Below are 18,470 nucleotides of genomic sequence, written 5' to 3'. Positions count from 1 at the left end.
GATCCACCCGCCTCGGCCTCCCAAAGTGCTGGGATTACAGGCGTGAGCCACCGTGCCCGGCCCTGTCTCCTTTTCTCACCATTTTATCTTTTTCATTTTTTCCCCAAGACGGAGTCTTGCCCTGTCACCCAGACTGGAGTGCAGTGGCGCGATCTCGGCTCACTGCAACCTCTGCCTCCAGGGTTCAAGCGATTCTCCTGCCTCAGCCTCCCCAGTAGCTAGGATTACAGGCGCCCACCACCGCACCTGGATGATTTTTGTATTTTTAGTAGAGACGGGGTTTCACCATGTTGACCAGGCTGGTCTCAAACTCCTGACCTCATGATGCGCCCGCCTCAGCCTCCCAAAGTGCTTGGATTACAGGCGTGAGGCACCACGCCCGGCTCACCATTTTATCTTAAGCACCCAACACAGAACCTGGCCCATAGTTGGTGCTTATTATACGTTGTTGGTTGAATGAGTAGATGCATAACAGGATGAACAGATGAGCAAATGAATGGAGAAAACATCTGAATGATTTATTACGAAAATGCCAGAACTTTAGAAATAGACTAAATAAATGAGTAAGCATGATGGAATGGATCAAGGTTTTATGTTGAATGGGACTGGCTGGATGGTAGGTGAATGTTTGCATTGAGTGAAGGAACACTGACTCAGGGAGGAACTCCAACTCAGGCCCCTCCCTTCCCCCATGCACAGGCCTCTCTGCAGCCCCTAAGTACCTTTGGAAAGTCAGGGCTCTGGGGAATAATTTTCAAAAACCATTGTTGGCCAGGCACGGTGGCTCACACTTGTGATCCCAGTGCTTTGGGAGGCCAAGACAGAAGGATTGCATCAGGCCAGGAGTTCAAGACCAGCCTGGGAAACATAACAGGACCCTGTCCCTACAAAAAATTTCTAAAAATTAGCCGGGTGTGGTGACACCCGCCTGTAGTCCCAGCTACTCCGGAGGCTGAAGCAGAAGGATCCCTTGAGCCTGGGAGATTGAGGCTGCAGTGAACTATGATTGTACCATTGCGTGCGTGACAGAGCAAGACTCTGTCTCTAAAAAAATAAGGTTTAAAAATAAAAAATAAAACCTGTTGTTGCCCATCGTGCTCCCAATCTCCAGTCAGACCCTAGAGGCTGGGTCCCTGCAACAGACAGCCTTGAGGGCAGCCCCTGGAATAGCCCCTGGGCAGTGGCACTGGCCACCACAGGAACAGACTGAGTCTCTGTCTCTCTCAGACCTCAAAGCAGATGAGAAGAGTTCGTGCACTCTGCCCGAGGGTACCAACTCCTCGCCCCAAGAAATTGACCCCACCAAGGAGAATCAGCTGTACTTCACCTACTCTGTCCACTGGGAGGTGAGAAGGGGCTGGAGCTCATGGCAGGGGAGGAGGGCTCTGGTCTGTGTCAGGTTCTCCAGCAGGAGGCCTGACTCTAAGTGCTTCCTCCCACCTGCCAGGAAAGTGACATCAAATGGGCCTCTCGCTGGGACACTTACCTAACCATGAGTGACGTCCAGATCCACTGGTTTTCTATCATTAACTCTGTTGTTGTTGTCTTCTTCCTGTCAGGTGAGAGATCTGTGGGTTGAAGGAAAGGGATGGGAGTTGGGGTTGAGGGACTGAGACATCACATCATGTATGGGGGACTTCCAGGGTGTTCTCAGGGCCAGGTGTAGGTCAAAAACAGACATCAGGGCTCTGCTAAGCATCAGGTGTACATAGGTGAACAAGACTCATCTCTAGAGAGCTCTGGAACTCTGGAGAGGCCATTCATGGAGGACAGACACACCTGAGCCTGCACACATTCTTGATTCATTCAACAAGATGTTGTTGTTGCTCATTCTGTGCCAGGCACTTTGCCAGATGCTAGGAATATGGTGTGAACGAGCCCAACCCAGGCTCTGCTCTCACAGAGCCTATATATTCTAGTGGTGGGAGAGAAACAAAAAAGCAAATAAGTAGTGGAGTTCCAAATAGTGATACATTCTGTGAAGCAGATCAACAGAGTGGCCAAATACACAATAGCTGAGGAAAGTGTGAAGGCTCTTTGGGGAAGACCTTTCTTTATAAGAAGGAGCCATCATCCAGAGACCTGGGAAAAGTCTGTGCCAATGAGGATCATGGTCCTGCAATGAGATAAGCTTGGCAAGAAACCAGGTGGTGAGAGGGTGGTAGGCAGGAGTAGAATGACACTGATGGTTTCACTATCATATGAGAAGCACAGATAATGCTAAGTACTGTTTATTAAACATTTACCATAGGGCCAGCTGCTGAACTAAGCACTTTCCAAACATTTCAATCCCTGAAGCCCTGTGAACTAAGCCCGAAAATGTTAAGTGAACTCAAGGGCATATGGCCCATGCTCTTAACACTACAGTGCTGCCTAGAGAGGGAAACAGGAAAGTACAGATGGGGCCAGGAGTAGCTCTGTACTGTTCAGGGTGCTGGGAGGTGAAGATGCCCAGGGTGAGCCGTGAAGCATGAGTAGAAGTCAGGGCAGGGCGGGGCATTCTGGGCAAAAAGGATAGCTTGAAGAAAGGCATGCTAGTGAGGACACAGTGAGGCCAGGAGCCATAACTGAAGCAGCAGATAGCCAGAGGTGGAGCCACAGGCGGCCCTTCGACACATGAGCTGAGAAGTCGGTAGGACCAAGCCATGGAACAGCTGGGATGCTCCTCTCCCCAGGATACCCCTACCCATCCCAGCAGCCCTTTCATCCCCACCTCCACGCTCTGTGATCTCCTCCCCTGGTAGCTGGAGTGGAGCTCCCCCAAGAAGAGGCCTTGAGGTGACTGCATAGCCAGTTCATAATGGAGCAAGCCGTGCGTGCCAGCTGTTGCACAGTAAAACATCATGTCCAGGAGGGCAGGGAGCATAGGCTTGCTGGCAGCGCCAACTTCTCCTCATCCTCAACCCCATCTGTTTCAGGTATCCTGAGCATGATTATCATTCGGACTCTCCGGAAGGACATTGCCAACTACAACAAGGAGGATGACATTGTACGAGGTCTTGGCTGGGGAGGGATGAAGTTGGACGGGGAGGGGAGGAGGACTGTGTGTGTGCCCGTGTGTGTGTGTGTGTGTGTGTGTGTGTGTGTGTGTGTATTATCATTCACGGAAACCTCAACATACTAAAATAGTTTAGTATACTTTTTCTTTTGAGACGGAGTCTCTGTCACCAGGCTGGAGAGCAGTGGCGTGATCTCGGCTCATTGCAGTCTCTACCTCCTGGATTCAAGTGATTCCCCCACCTCAACCTCCCGAATAGCTGAGACTACAGGCGCACACCACCACGCCCTGCTATTTTTTTGTATTTTTTAGTAAAGACGGGGTTTTGTCCAGTTGACCAGGATGGTCTCAGTCTCCTGACCTCATGATCCACCTGCCTCAGCCTCCCAAAGTACTGGGATTACAGGCGTGAGCCACCGTGCCTGGCCTAGTATACTTTTTTTTTTTTTTTTTTGAGACGGAGTCTCGCTCTGTCGCCCAGGCTGGAGTGCAGTGGCCGGATCTCGGCTCACTGGCTAGTTTTTTTGTATTTTTTTAGTAGAGACGGGGTTTCACCGTGTTAGCCAGGATGGTCTCGATCTCCTAACCTCGTGATCCACCCGTCTCGGCCTCCCAAAGTGCTGGGATTACAGGCTTGAGCCACCGCGCCCGGCCTCCTAGTATACTTTTAATACTAAAAATGTAAGGAAAAAAGTTGTATTCACCCAAAGTGATAGGGACAGCCTAATTTTAAAGCATAAAAACAGTGGAAGAAATCAGAATAGTTGATTCATTTGACATTGAAAATTGTAAAACTATTCTGCATGCCAAATACATAAACAAAACAGAAGGCCACAATGGCAAAACAATATCTGCAACAAACTTGAAAAAAGTGGCACAGTTTAAAGAATTCATATAAAATCTCTTTGTTTCAAAAAAACTAGGTCAGGGCCGGGATGGTGGCTCACACCTGTAATCCCAGCACTTTGGGAGGCCAAGGCAGGTGGATCACCCGAGGTCAGGAGTTCAAGACCAGCCTGGCCAACATGGGAAAACCTCATCTCTAATAAAAATACAAAAATTAGCTGGGTGTGGTGGCATGCACCTGCAATCCCAGCTACTCAGGAGGCAGAGGCAGGAGAATCACTTGAACCCGGGAGGCGGAGGTTGCAGTGAGCCAAGAACATGCCACTGCACTCCAGCCTGGGCAACAAAGTAAGACTCTGTCTACAAAACAAAACTAGGTCGGGGACAGTAGATAACTTGAGGTTAGGAGTTCAAGACCAGCCTGACCAACATGGTGAAAACTCGTCTCTACTAAAATACAAAAATTAGCTGAGCATGGTGGTGGGCACCTGTACTTCCAGCTACTCAGGATACCGAGGCCCGAGATCGCTTGAACCTGGGAGTTGGTGGTTGCAGTGAGCCGAGATCACACCACTGTACTACAGCCTAGGCAACAGAGCAAGACTCTGTCTCATAAATAAATAAATAAAACCAAAAAATCTAAAATTTCGAATGTAATGATGAACAGGAAATTTACAGGCAAGACACTACAATATGCCCAGTAAGCAAGAAAAAACTGTTTTTACCTCAGGAATAACCCCACACAATGCAGATTCAAACAATCTTGAGAAGACTGTTTTGGACCATCATATTAGCACAAGATTTTTTTTCTTTTTTTAACAGTACTAATTATTGGCAAGGTTAACGTGAGCCAAGCACCTTTCCATACCACCCATGGAAGTGTAAGTTGGTAGCTTTCTGAAAAGTGATTGGCAGTGGATATCAAGAACTATAAAACAGGCTGAGCATAGTGGCTCATGCCTGTAATCCCAGCACTTTGGGAGGCCAAGGCAGGAGGATCACTTGAGCCCAGGAGTTCAAGACCAGCCAGGGCAGCATAGGGAGAACGCGCCTCAACAAAAACAAAAAAGAACTAAAACAGGCAACTTGCTTTGCACGGCAGTTCTTCTATAATTTTTCTAAGGCAAGATTCAAAACACCAAGACTTGGTGTAGAAATATTACAGCTTTGAAATACAATGTCAAAGAGCTTTTATTGACCTAAGGAAATGTTCACACATACCAACTGAAAATAACAAAGTACATAGTGTGCTCCCAATGTTATTGTTTAAAACATACATATATACATTATATATAAAAGATTAAGGGAATTATATCAAAACAGTGTTATTAAGTGGGAGTATCAGTCATTGTATTTTTTTATCTTTCTGTTTAAATTTTTCTATAATAAGCATGTTAGTTTTTGTTCATTTGAAGTTCATGCTACATACCAAATTATTTTTACTTTTTTTATTACACAAGTAAGAATACGTATTTATTTTATAATCAGAAAAAATAAATAAATTGATTCCAAATCTCACCACTCAAGAACTATTACAGTTAACATTTTAGTGAGTTGAGGTATTTACATTATTTTCCCACAAATGAGGTTTGTGGAATTTAAAGAGATTTTCCTTTTACGCAGCTCCAGGCATCAGGTTTGTGGCCTCCTTTTCTTGTGACAGTTTCAGATAAGCACTTTCTCCTATCACTTACACTCGTGTGTCAGAGCAGCACTGGTTGACACCTGAGGGTGTCAGCTGTCACCTTGGGGGTGGTCCCTGCAGGAGCTGCCTCCATCCTCAACAACCAGCCTCACTCTAGCTCTTCTCTGCAGGAAGACACCATGGAGGAGTCTGGGTGGAAGCTGGTGCACGGCGATGTCTTCAGGCCCCCCCAGTACCCCATGATCCTCAGCTCCCTGCTGGGCTCAGGCATTCAGCTCTTCTGTATGATCCTCATTGTCATCTGTGAGTGTGCCCAGCGGGGCCCGGCATGGGGCATGGCTCCCTCTTCCAGGTGTCTCAAGGAGAGAAGGGTGGGCTTCCCTCCCTGCAGAAAGGGAACCAAGCTCCTGGCGCCAAGTGGGCGTGTCAGTATCTCTGGGCCAGACGGGCCGTCTATCTCAGCAGCAGCCCCAGCCCCAGCCCAGGACTGGTGATTCACCTCACAGCCGTTTACAGAGCCCACCATGTCCCCTTCGTCAATGAGGCCACACATCACTGCTATGAGCTTGGCCTCCTTTTGTAGTCAGAGGCTGTGACCTGCCCAAAGTCAGTACCAGGATTAGGATTGAAATCAAGTATTTTTTTTATTTAACAAAAACTCCACTAATATATAGTAATTTTAGACAGCTGTGGAGTCTGTCTAGATTTACATCTCAGTCTCATGCCTCCAAGCTTTGTGACCTCAGACAGGCCACTTGACCTCTGTGAGCCTCAGTTTCCTTACCTGAGAAATGGGGAAAGTAATCACCCTGCAGAGTTGGTAAGGTGGGTTCAGAGACCTGGCATTTGTGGTGCCCTCAGCCCAGCACCTGACTAACTGCAAGTGCTCTGTGGACTGGAAGCTGCAGTTGAGATTTGGCCAGTCAAGGCCCAGCAGCTGCTGCACCCCTCTGAACTCCAGCTAAGACCCAGTCTTCCCCTGTAGAGGGCAGGGGACTATGCTGTCGAGAAGACAAGGAAGGGGGAGCCTCATCTGCCCAGACGACTCCTGTCAGCCTGTCCAAGATGGGCCTGGGGCTGGGGCTGGGGCTGGGGGCCTGGTGATCAGCCACCCTGCCTTTCTCTGCCCACCCTCCCTCCCTCCCTCCCTCCACAGTTGTGGCCATGCTTGGGATGCTGTCACCCTCCAGCCGGGGAGCTCTCATGACCACAGCCTGCTTCCTCTTCATGTTCATGGGGTAGGTGTGTCTGAGCGGGCGCCCGGGGGCGGCACAGGCCTCTTCCACGCCAGCTAATGGGTCCCCTTGGTGTGGATCCCTGCCATTTTCCCACAGGGTGTTTGGAGGATTTTCTGCTGGCCGTCTGTACCGCACTCTAAAAGGCCATCGGTGGAAGAAAGGAGCCTTCTGTGTGAGTGTCCTAAACCTTCTCTGATGTTTGGTGGGAAGCTGAGAAGCTTCTTCCTGGGCTCCTCAGGAGGAGGTAGGCAGGCCCTGGTGGGGATTTTGGGCCAGAAGCTGAGCAGCAGCAAGACGTAGGAGGAGGAGCACAGGTCCAGGGGAGGAATCCCAGGCTGTTACCCACAGACTCACAGCAGAACCTGCTAGGGCCTCCGCCGCCCCATCTGTAAAATGAGGGATTTGAACTTAGGTCATTTTTAGCCAACATTGTCTGATGGCTCAAGCAAGAGAAGAAATAGGGGATTCAGAATAACAAGATTTAGAATAGGAGGGCAGCTGAGAGAACACCCTGAATAAAGAGGGAATTGCCTGCCTAAGCCCGAAGAGGCCAGACCTGAGTTCCTGTCAGCCCGTTTTTCCAGACTAGTGCCTGCATTTCTCTTTGGTGAGGGCTCCTGCCCTTCTCTGGCCTCCTGGAGGTAAGGCGAGTTCTTGGCAGCAGAAAAGACCATAGAAACCAGAGGGGGTCTGGAGATTGACCTCACCTCCTAGGGAGCCCCAAGCCCCTTCTCCCAGAGCGAGTGAGTCCCTTAGAGGACTAGGCAGACTCTTGGGTGCCCACTCTCAGAGAAGTCTCTGGGCCCGGGATTCTGAAACCATTCTCACCGCTGTCAAAAGGTCAAGGAGAGCTCTGGCTGCCACACCTCTGGCACAAAGTAAGCCTCAGTAAAGAAAAGTTAGGACCGTGACTATTTTGGAAGGATCAAAGAAAGCTTCCTGAATTGTTTTTTGGTGTGTGTGTTTGTTTGTTTGTTTTTAAGAGTTTCGCTCTTATTGCTCAGGCTGGAGTGCAATGGTGCGATCTCAGCTCACTGCAACCTCCACCTCCCGGGTTCAAGTTATTCTGCCTCAGCCTCTCGAGTAGCTGGGATTACAGGCATGCGCCACTATGCCCGGCTAATTTTGTATTTTTCGTAGAGACGGGGTTTCTCCATGTTGGTCAGGCTGGTTGCGAATTCCCAACCTTAGGTGATCCGCCCACCTCGGCCTCCCAAAGTGCTGGGATTATAGGCGTGAACCACCGTGCCCAGCCAATTTCCTGAATTCTTGATGATTTGAGCATTTTTCTCTGGCTACCGTATGCCAAGAGCCAGGGATCTAGAGAGGAGTAAAACCCACCACTGCCTCCTGGCAAGGTTCTTCCTTGACGAGGTCACCAGATACCCTCCAGGATTTCCACACCAAACCCAGTCTTTTTCCCCCAAACCACCCCTTGCATCTAGTGAGCCCATCATTCATCCAGGCCCCCCAAGCCAGAAACCTGGAGTTGCCTGTCCTCCTTCTCCCTCGTGCCTCATTCCTTCTCAGACATCAAGTACTAAGGGTCTTCCTACCAAATGTTCTGTGAATGTTCCATGAATTCCACGCCCCCGCCCCCATCTCTGCATCTTCAAGGATTCAGACATCTTTGCCTCTCACTTGGCTCTCACGGTCTCCCTGCAAGATTCTGAGCCTTACCTGGTGCCTTTCCACAGGGGGTCATCTCCGACAGCCCGCAGCAGTGTGGGTGTACTCTCCTATGGCCTAGTCTGTGCCATCCCCTCTGCCTGGGCCACACCACCCTTATTTCTCACCTGGCTGGTGTCACCTCATCCTTAGTCTTAGCTCCTGCATCAGTACTCTAGAGGCTGTTGCCTCCCCCACCTCCTACAGCCCTCATGAGACCTAAGTAGCACTTGGCAGAGCTAAGTAGGGGCGGTGTGTCGTTCTCTACATAGGGGTCTGCCTTTCTCCCTGGAGCATTTTTTCCTACCTAGCACGGTGACCAGTCAGTAAATTTCAGCCAGGAAGGCAGATGAGGAATTCTGTGCTACACAACAGAGTCATGCAGGAACACACAGGAAGGGAGGAAGTGACCTTTGAGCCGGGCCTTGGAGAGGAGGATTTCAGATGAAGGGATGCAGCCAGCAGTGGGACCTAAGGTTCTAGAATGGCCTAGATCCCCGTCTGGCTCTGTTCTTTCATTGGTTGGTAACTTTCAACAGCCCTCTGAGCTTCAGTTTCCCCATCTCTCCAATGAAGATCGCTAGGGTTAACTGCACATAAGGACCTTGGTACAGCATTAGCCCTCAGGAAATGGATCCTCTGAGGTGTTGATGACCTATGCAGAAAGGCCCAGAGACAGGAATGTGCAGGAACAGTGACCAGTTGTTGGGTGCAGGGCTGTGAGCCAAAGATGAAACTGGCAATGGAGGTTGAGCGTCAGGTTCCAGAGGGCCTTCGTCATTGTGGTTAGTGACCCACCTGGAAGCTCAGGATGCCACAGCAGTCCCTGGCCTGGTGATCAGTGTAGCAAGAAGGTTCATGCCGGTTGTGGTGGCTTGCGCCTGTAATCCCCGTCCCTTGGGAGGCCAAGACAGGAAGATCACTTGAGCCCAGGAGTTTGAGATCAGCCTGGGCAACACAGTGAGACCCTGTCCCTACAAAAAATAAATTACTTGGTTGTGGTGGCATGTGCCTGTAGTCCTAGCTAATCAGGCAGGTGAGGTGGGAGGATCACTTGAGCCCAGGTGTTTGAGGCTGCAGTGAGCTGATTACACACACCACTGCACTCCAGCCTGAGTGACACAGTGAGACCCTGTCTCTGAAGAAAATAGAAGCAAAAGGCTCAACTTTAACTCTGGGCATTGACTAGACTAGAATCCCTGTGCCTAGACCCCACCCAAGAGATTCTGACTGGCTAGAATACACTGCAGTAGGTCAGGAGCATGGGCTCTGGGTTCAGACTGCCTGGGTTTATACAACTCTGCTGCACCTTCAGGAGACTGGGTGACGTGGAGGTGGGGGGAGTCTTTAACATTGCCAGGCCTCAGTGTCCTCATTAAAAGGAATAATGGTAGACTTTCCTTCCAGACTTGCAGTGAGGATTAGGTGAGACAAGGTACATAGGAACCCAGCATCTGCCACCCCTAAGACTCAGCGCTTCACCATCCTTCTAGGCGGTTTGGGTTGGGGCCCAGACATATGTGGTTTGTTAAAGTTGGTTTTTGGGTTTTTTTTGTGTGTGTGAGACAGAGTCTCGCTCTATTACCCAGGCTGGAGTGCAGTGGCGTGACTCGGCTCACTGCAACCTCTGCCTCCCGGGCTCAAGCGATCCGTCTGTTTCAGCCTCTCAAGTAGCTGGGACTACAGGTGCGTACTACCACGCCTGGCTACTTTTTTGTAAAGACAGGGTTTCACCATGTTGCCCAGGCTGGTCTCAAACACCTGAGCTCAAGCGATTCTGGAAGTAATTTTTTTTCCCCAAAAAAAAAAAAAAAAAAGATTTACATATATATATATATATATAGTGTAATTAATGTGTTCTTTCTTTTTTTCTTTTTTTGAGATGGAGTCTCGCTTTATCGCCCAGGCTGGAGTGCAGTGGTACGATCTCTCCTCACTGCAACCTTTGCCTCCCGGGTTCAAGCAATTCTCTAGCCTCAGCCTCCTGAGTAGCTGAGACTACAGCCGTGTGCCACCACACCCAGCTAATTTTTGTATTTTTAGTAGAGTTGGAGTTTCGCCATGTTGGCCAGGCTGGTCTCAAACTCCTGACCTCAGGTGATCCACCCACCTCGGCCTCCCAAAGTGTGGGACTGCAGGCTTGAGCCACCGCACCCAGCCAGAGTAGTTACCTTGTTCTCAGTGATGAGAGTACATCAGAGAACAAGGTAGATACACTCCTCCCAAGGAGCTCACAGTCTTTTGGGGATAGGTGGATATTGATCAGGTAGCCAAAATATGTAATTACAAACTGGGAGGAGAGCAAGAAGGGGCAGTTTTAGGGACCTGAGAGGGCATAGGACAGAGCCTTGCTCAGTCTGAGGGTCAGGGAATACTTTCTGGAAGGAATGATGCTTGAGCTGAGTCTGAAAGACAAGGAGGGCTTAAGAGCTTCTGGTCTGGGGGCCCCACTGGGACAGGTTGGGGAGCTCCCTGGATGCTGCTCCTCAGCCTGGCCCCTCTTGCTTCAGACGGCAACTCTGTACCCTGGTGTGGTTTTTGGCATCTGCTTCGTGTTGAATTGCTTCATTTGGGGAAAGCACTCATCAGGAGCGGTAAGTGTCTCCCCTACCCTCCCAGCCCCTCCCCAGCAAGCGAGGACCAGCTGCACTCAGCCCCACTCCCAAAAGCCACTTCCTGCCATTCCCTTCCCTTTTCTGAGTCCCCAGAGTTATGTTCCCAGCCATGAGGGCAGAGGGCCATGTGGGGTTTCCCCAGCCCTGCCCTTGGTGTGCCATGCCCTGGCCCTGGCCTTCCTGTGAGATCTTTCAGACGACTGGCCCAAGCCCACTTCTCTAAAGGGAGGTTTCCACAGTCCAGGGGCCAACTGGGAAATTTCCCTTTGTCTTAACCAAGAGTGGGCTTCCCAGTGTGAGTTTATTAGGTCAGTATCCCAAAGCAAGCCTGTCCTCCTCAGTGTCCCTGCCCCTCAGCACCAGCCCCTGCAAGTGGAGAGGAGAGGAAAGGAAGGATCAGGTTGTATTACCCTTAGAATTGGGATCCTGCCAGCCCTAGCCCAGTGTGTTACTAGCAGCTGTCCAAGACTTACTGAGTAGGATTTTGAACTCAGTTGTGGGGAGGGGGGATGGGGTCTTGGTCAATTAGCAGGACTGCAGTTGAGATGGGGCAGGCATTTTGCTATCCTAGCCTTAGCAGGTAGAGCCGCCTGCCCTCCACCTGGGGGTGGCGGTAAAGGTCCTCGCATGAGGCTTCATATCCAGGCACTCGGAGGAGGGGTTTCTTTCCCAGCAATTAGGAAGCCACCCTCAAGACACAGTCATGCCCTTCCTCTCACTTCCCCTTTTTTATACCTGCGTTCCTTCTCCCTTTGAGCATTTTCCTCCCAGTTACCAACTGCTCATTATAAACATTCGTTGTAGAAATTTTGGAAAGTACAGAGAAGTTATAGAAGAAATTTAAAATAACCCCAAATCTACTCACCAGAGATAAATACAGTGTAGGTCTTTAATATATGTTCTTTCTGTCTTTTTTCCTTTTTATAGATATACTTACAAAAGAAATTTATAAAATAACAGCAAACATATGGTTCTTGCTTTGCAGTAATACTGTTCTAAACACTTTATATATTTATTTCTTTTTATGTGATTCTTGTAAAAACTTAAGTGTAGAGAAGAGGATAAAGAAGAAAATGAAAAATCAATTCTAATCCCCCATATCCCATTTAAGAAAGTATTGTTAGCTCTTTGGTATAGGCCTTTCCAGGCACAAGTATAAATAAATAGAATTGTCCCTTGGTATCCATAGGGGAGTGGTTCCAGGACCCCTGAAGATGCCAAAATTCAAGGATGCTCGAGTCCCATATATAAAGTGGCATAGTGTTTACCTACACACATCCTGTATATTCTAACTCTTCTCTAGATTACTTAAAATACCTAATACACTGTAAATGCTATATAAATAGTTGTTATACTGTATTGTTTTTTAATTTGTATATTGTTGTATTTTTTGTTTGTTTTGTGACAGAGTCTCACTCTGTCGCTCAGGCTGGAGTGCAGTGGTGTGATCTCAGCTCACTGTAGCCTCTGCCTCCCGGGCTCAAGCGGTCCTCCCACCTCAGGCCCACTGAGTAGCTGGGACTACAGGTGCCACCACCACACTCAGCTATTTAAAAAAAAAAAAAAATCGTAGAGATGCATTCTCACTGTGTTGCCTAGGCTGGTCTCAAACTCCTGGGCTCCAGTGATCTGCCCACCTATGCCTCCCAAAGTGCTGGGATTACAGGCATGAGCCACTGCCCCCAGCTTATTTTACTGTTTTTTGTTTTTGGTTTTTTTTTCCTGGACATTTTCTTTTTTTCTTTTTTTCCTTTTTTTTTTTTTTTGAGACGAAGTCTCACTCTCTCACTCTGTCACCCAGGCTGGAGTGCAGTAGCGAGGTCTCAGCTCACTGCAACCTCCACCTCCTGGGTTCAGGCGATTCTCCTGCTCCAGCCTCCCAAGTAACTGGGATTACAGGTGCTCCCCACAGTGCCTGGCAATTTTTTTTTTTTTTTTTTTTGGCAATTTTAGTAGAGACTTGGTTTCACCATGTTGGCCAGGCTGGTCTTGAACTCCTGACCTCAAGTGATCTGCCCGCCTTAGCCTCCCAAACTGCTGGGATTACAGGCATGAGCCACCGCGCCCGGCCTTCCTGAACATTTTCTGTTTGCAGTTAAATCCACAGATGCAGAACCTGTGGATACAGAGGACCGACTATGTTGTGTTTTTATTAAAATGGAATCCTTCTATACACATAGTTTTATATCTTCCTCTTTACACTTAATAGTATATCATGGAGTTTTATTCTGACAAGATTGGGAGCACTTTGTACAATTTTGTTTTTTCCCTTTTTTTCTTCACATAATGTGCCACATGTAATCTCTTCATTTTGACCTCTTCATCTCCTCTTCACGTTCTCAGTCCCTTCCTTCCTGTTCCTCCCCTCCTTCCTCCCTGGATGGCGAGCTCCTCTGGGATGCTGAGGTGCCTTCTTCACTGGGAGTCCAGATCAGGGCTGGGGCCAGCCCCAAGAGATGCTGGCCAGGAGCCCTGTGATGGGGGCAGGGAGTGTGCTTCTGCTGCACAAGTGGCCTCTCCTTCCATGGAGCCCAGAAGGTCCCCTCCCCCTTGCGCAGCCCCCATCCCGGGCATCAGGGCTTCGTGGGGGCCTCATGGCACCATGTCCACAGGTGCCCTTTCCCACCATGGTGGCTCTGCTGTGCATGTGGTTCGGGATCTCCCTGCCCCTCGTCTACTTGGGCTACTACTTCGGCTTCCGAAAGCAGCCATATGACAACCCTGTGCGCACCAACCAGATTCCCCGGCAGATCCCCGAGCAGCGGTGGTACATGAACCGATTTGTGGGGTGAGTCCTCCAGCAGAGGCAAGAGCAGGGGGGCATGGAAGAGGGTACCCACCCCCCACCAGAAGGGTGCAGCAACCAGAGTTCCTGCTGCTTCAGCCGGCTCTAATAGAGTTTATAAAAGCTTAGCTTCACTCTAAGATCAAGGTGACCAGGTTGTAGGCAGACCTGGTGTCGTCCTAGGAACCAGGACAAGGAAGGGGAAGGATGGAAGGGTATGGTGAGACAGGTTAAGACCATCACTTGGACCTCGGGCAAGTCATTCCACCTTTCTGCACCCCAGTTTCCCATCTATAAAATGAGAATAATGCCCACCCTGCCTACCTCTCAAGAGATTATAATAGTACAGAAATATGCCAGAAGAATTAGCACCACCACACTTGTGTAGGCGCTCTCACTTCATGCCCGCTTGGGAGGGAGCTTGGGGCTTCCTGATGGCCTGGTCTCTAACAGTGTTAACCTCTTGTTCTGCGGCAGCATCCTCATGGCTGGAATCTTGCCCTTTGGCGCTATGTTCATCGAGCTCTTCTTCATCTTCAGTGTGAGTACTGGTGCCTCCCCAACCCCTCCACCACCGCTAGCCAGGTCTCTCCCACTCCACTTGGGTACTCTGCTGCCTGCTGCCTGAGAAATTTCACATGGGCCACTTCACCTCTCGGAGCCCCATTCTTCACCCTGAAATTGGATAACAGCCTTCCCTGTCAGGGCAGCGTTGAAAGTTAAATGAGGCTGGGCACAGTGGCTCACGCCTATAATTTCAGCACTTTGGAAGGCCGAGGCAGGTGGATCACAAGGTCAGGAGTTCGAGACCAGCCTGTCCAAGATGATGAAACCCGGTCTCTACTAAAAAATACAAAAATTAGCTGGACGTGGTGGCACGTGCCTGTAGTCCCAGCTACTCGGGAGGCTGAAGCAGGAGAATCGCTTGAACCCGGGAGGCGGAGGTTGCAGTGAGCCAAGATCGCACTACTGCACTCCAGCCTGGGCGACAGAGTGAGACGCCATCTAAAAAAAAAAAATGTTAAATGAGACATGCGGTGTGGGGGGGGTGCCTGGTGTGTGGAAAGCAGGGCTTGGTAAATAGAAGCTGCCTCAGTAGTACTTTAGTCGTTCACCATCATGACCGATAGCATCATTGCACCTGCTTTCGTTTCTGGGTCCTTGCACGTCTTTACCTCTCTGTGTTACTCATAGTTCCTAGGAGGGTGGACAGAAGGATTCCTGCTTGTCAGGGTCATTGTGAAGTTGGAATAAGTCATTGTAAAAGTGCTTGACTTCAGGAAATGCTGTTGTAGTGGTGATGATGACTCCTCCCAAAGAGTGCCAAGGTGAAAGTTGGTAGGAAGGCCTTTCAGAGCCATGTAAGTGTGGCTGACCCTTACATGCTCGGGGCCCAGCCCAGATGGTACCTTGTACCAAGTCAGTACCGGACATGTATCTGCTATTCCAGAGTAGTGGCCCAGCCCCTCCCTGCTGAGACTACCTCACCCACACAGGTTTGCCTGGGAGAAGGGTCAGAGGAGGTGTTGGCTGCCCGTGGTGCCAAAGCCCATGCGTGCTCCCCAGGGAGGCCCCCTCTGTTTCATCTGTGGGGCTCTGGGCCAGTCACCAGCTTCTCTGATCCTTGACTTTCTTAGCTCTACCAGGCCAAGCTTTCGTAGACACACACATGTAGTAACTGCATATGAGGCATGTGGCACAAGGCCTAGCGCTTGGTAAGCTGCTCGAGTGGTGGTGGCTGCTCTATAATTTTGCTTTGGATAGGAATCATTATTTTCTACAAGCTGCTGAGTTCACGCTGGGGTCCACCCAGAGCAGGGTCAGTCAAGCCCCGGCCCCTCCCTAAGGACAGCGTGGCTCACCCCCTGCTCTGGGGAGGAGGGGCCAGAGCCACATGCCAGGCCCACAGGCCCTGATAGTGTCAGGATGATGTGTCCACTCCTGCCCTTGTGACAGGTTGGTGTGCCAGGGGAAGGGGTGCAGGGTAGGCAAGCCAGCTGAAGCCCCACTGTGTGTCCGCAGGCTATCTGGGAGAATCAGTTCTATTACCTCTTTGGCTTCCTGTTCCTTGTTTTCATCATCCTGGTGGTATCCTGTTCACAAATCAGCATCGTCATGGTGTACTTCCAGCTGTGTGCAGAGGTGAGGAGAGCAGGGCCAGGAGGCGGGGGAGGGAGAACTGGATCCAGCATTGAACGGGTTGGTGAGGCTCTGTGGAGAGGCTGGGTCCGGGCTCTTCATGTGGCCCTTGCTTCTGGTTCTGAGCTCTTGGGCCAGTACATTGCTGTGCCTCTCCCAGCCTCCATGTATTTAACTGTACCCTGGGGCTAATGAAATACCTTCCAGCTTAGTTGTGTGGGGTACTCACCACAGCTAGATGAAAGGACAGTAGATTTGCCAATGCCAGGTCCACTCCAGTAGTAGTTTCTCCAACAGGCTGATGCACACTGGGTGGCCTGTCCTCCCTCTGGGGACTAGCCATTGGCAGAGTAGGTGAAGCCAGGGTTTGAGATGAACAGTCTGGGCTGGGACCCTGTCTCCTCCATGAGTAGCTCTGGGTCTTGGGCAGGTTGCTTAACTTTGTGCCATCCATTCCTCCTCCATATGATGGGGTGAGTGAGAGGACCTACCTTGGAGGCTGCTCTCAGGATTAAATGAGTGGATTCATCTATAGCACTTAAAATGGTGCTGGCCAGCCAGATGCTGTAGCTCACGCCGGTAATCCCAGCACTTTGAGAGGCCGAGGTGGGTGGATCACAAGGTCAGAAGATCGAGACCATCCTCGCTAACACGGTGAAACCCCATCTCTACTAAAAATACAAAAAATTATCTGGGTGTGGTGGCATGTTCCTGTAGTCCCAGCTACTTGGGAGGCTGAGGCAGGAGAATCGCCTGAACCCAGGAGGTGGAGGTTGCAGTGAGCCAAGACCGCACGACTGCACTCCATCCTGGGCAACAGAGTGAGACTCCGTCTTAAAAAAAAAAAAAAAAATAGGGCCTGCCACATGCTAAGCATTTGCTCGAGAAATGTTAATTACTTTTTTGTTGATTTTTTTTTTTTTAATGAGGTATAAACAGTAAAGTTCACCCTTCTTTGTCCACAATTCTGTGGTTTTTAGAAATGCATACAGTTGTGGAACCACCATCACAGTCAAACTGTGAAACATTTCCATCACCCTATATGTTACTGCTCTTACCAGAGTCTTCAGCCCCTCAAGCAACTGTGAAATTGGTAGGAAAGGGTTCTGCCCCAGGACAACACTGACCTTCCTCTGTTTCCTCCTCAGGATTACCGCTGGTGGTGGAGAAATTTCCTAGTCTCCGGGGGCTCTGCATTCTACGTCCTGGTTTATGCCATCTTTTATTTCGTTAACAAGGTACTGCCCTCCTTGAGGAGGTCCTCTTAGTCCTCGTAGGGTAGGAAGGTCAGGAGGAGGATTCTGGGAGAAAAACCCAAGTGCCTGAATCTTCCTTTTCCATCCACAATGGGGAGGACCAAAGCCACCTAGAACTGTTCCTGCTCTAGAAGATGGATCTTAGTAGGAAAGAAAGAATCTGTATTCTGTATGTTTGGGAGACAAAGGCCATCAGGATACGTGACAATGTGAATAATACTTGTGAAACTTATGAAGTATAGCCATGGCCAAAGCAGGACTTGAAAGCAGTATGTCACCTGCAGGGCTCTTCACAGGAAATAAGAGGGACTAATAACACTTTGAGAGAAAGGAAAATATGAGAGTAATATGAAAGAAGAAAAGTAGAAAGGAGTTAATAAAGGTAAAAGCACAAAATGCTGAAATAGCCTAAATAGTAGAACCCAAATTTAGGGCTGCAGGCGTCCTGTCTCTGCAGGTGTCCTCTTCTTCACACAAGTACTGTTCAATCCTGCAGAGTAAGGAGAGGATGGGAAAGTTTTTCGCAGGCATCTTGGAGCCCTCCTTGCTCTGTGACCCAACAGAGGTAATGTGTGGCCCAATAATAAGAGGGAGCCAGGCTTACCTGACTACGGCAACTCACAGAGCCCATTGTCCCCAGAGAGAGGCATGGGCAAGAATACAGATGTCCCCACGACATTTTTACTAGATTCATACATGATACACAAACCAGATGAGCCATTGAGAGGAATTTGGAGGAGCCCTGTTGGGCCCCTCACCTCCAGAACTAACACTCAAGACTTACTCTCACCTGCTGTACTTTGGGTCTCCAGAGCCCAGAAGCAAGCAGTCCTCTGCGGCAGCCAGGCGTATTTGCAGGTCAGTTGATCGAAGCTGGGAATGCCATTTCCCAAAAACAATCAAGTTGGAAAAGACTAGAGGGATCATTTAGTGTGGTGCTGCACCCCTGCCTCCAGTCTGGTGACTGTGCCCCTCTTCTCTAACAGTCTCAACAGTTGATTCTCCAGCTCAGGGGTCAGCAAACTGCAGCCCCCATGTTTCTGTAAATTTTTATTGGAACACAGCCATGGTCATTCATTAACATACTGTCCATGGCTGCTTTCACACTACAGTGGCAGAGTTGAGTAGTTGCAACAGGGACCATATGGCCTGCAGAAACTAAAATACTCACAATCTGGCCCTTTAAGTAAAAGATTGCAGACCCCTGCTCGCCTACATCCAGCAACAGAGAAGACACTCCCTCCTAACACTCCCATTCTTTCTGGACAGCTCCTATCATT

At 49.6% G+C, this 18,470-nt stretch overlaps 1 protein-coding gene across 3 annotated transcripts in view; it reads left to right on the top strand.

Moving 5' to 3' along the window:
• The window catches only part of LOC105496181 (transmembrane 9 superfamily member 4), a 56,327-nt gene that overhangs the window by 33,356 nt on the left and 4,501 nt on the right, over positions 1–18,470 (top strand). For all 3 annotated transcript variants that reach the window (XM_011766332.2, XM_071079520.1, XM_011766333.3), the window contains 11 exons: positions 1,228–1,346; positions 1,448–1,559; positions 2,919–2,989; positions 5,660–5,792; positions 6,646–6,727; positions 6,824–6,899; positions 10,906–10,989; positions 13,623–13,798; positions 14,273–14,336; positions 15,818–15,937; positions 17,083–17,172. In XM_011766332.2, coding sequence (XP_011764634.1) covers positions 1,228–1,346; positions 1,448–1,559; positions 2,919–2,989; positions 5,660–5,792; positions 6,646–6,727; positions 6,824–6,899; positions 10,906–10,989; positions 13,623–13,798; positions 14,273–14,336; positions 15,818–15,937; positions 17,083–17,172 — 1,127 coding nt within the window. The remainder of the gene's footprint in view (positions 1–1,227; positions 1,347–1,447; positions 1,560–2,918; positions 2,990–5,659; positions 5,793–6,645; positions 6,728–6,823; positions 6,900–10,905; positions 10,990–13,622; positions 13,799–14,272; positions 14,337–15,817; positions 15,938–17,082; positions 17,173–18,470) is intronic.

This window comes from Macaca nemestrina, chromosome 15 (genome assembly GCF_043159975.1).
Source record: "Macaca nemestrina isolate mMacNem1 chromosome 15, mMacNem.hap1, whole genome shotgun sequence".
NCBI lineage: Eukaryota > Metazoa > Chordata > Mammalia > Primates > Cercopithecidae > Macaca > Macaca nemestrina.
This window is presented reverse-complemented; position numbering and strand designations above follow the sequence as displayed.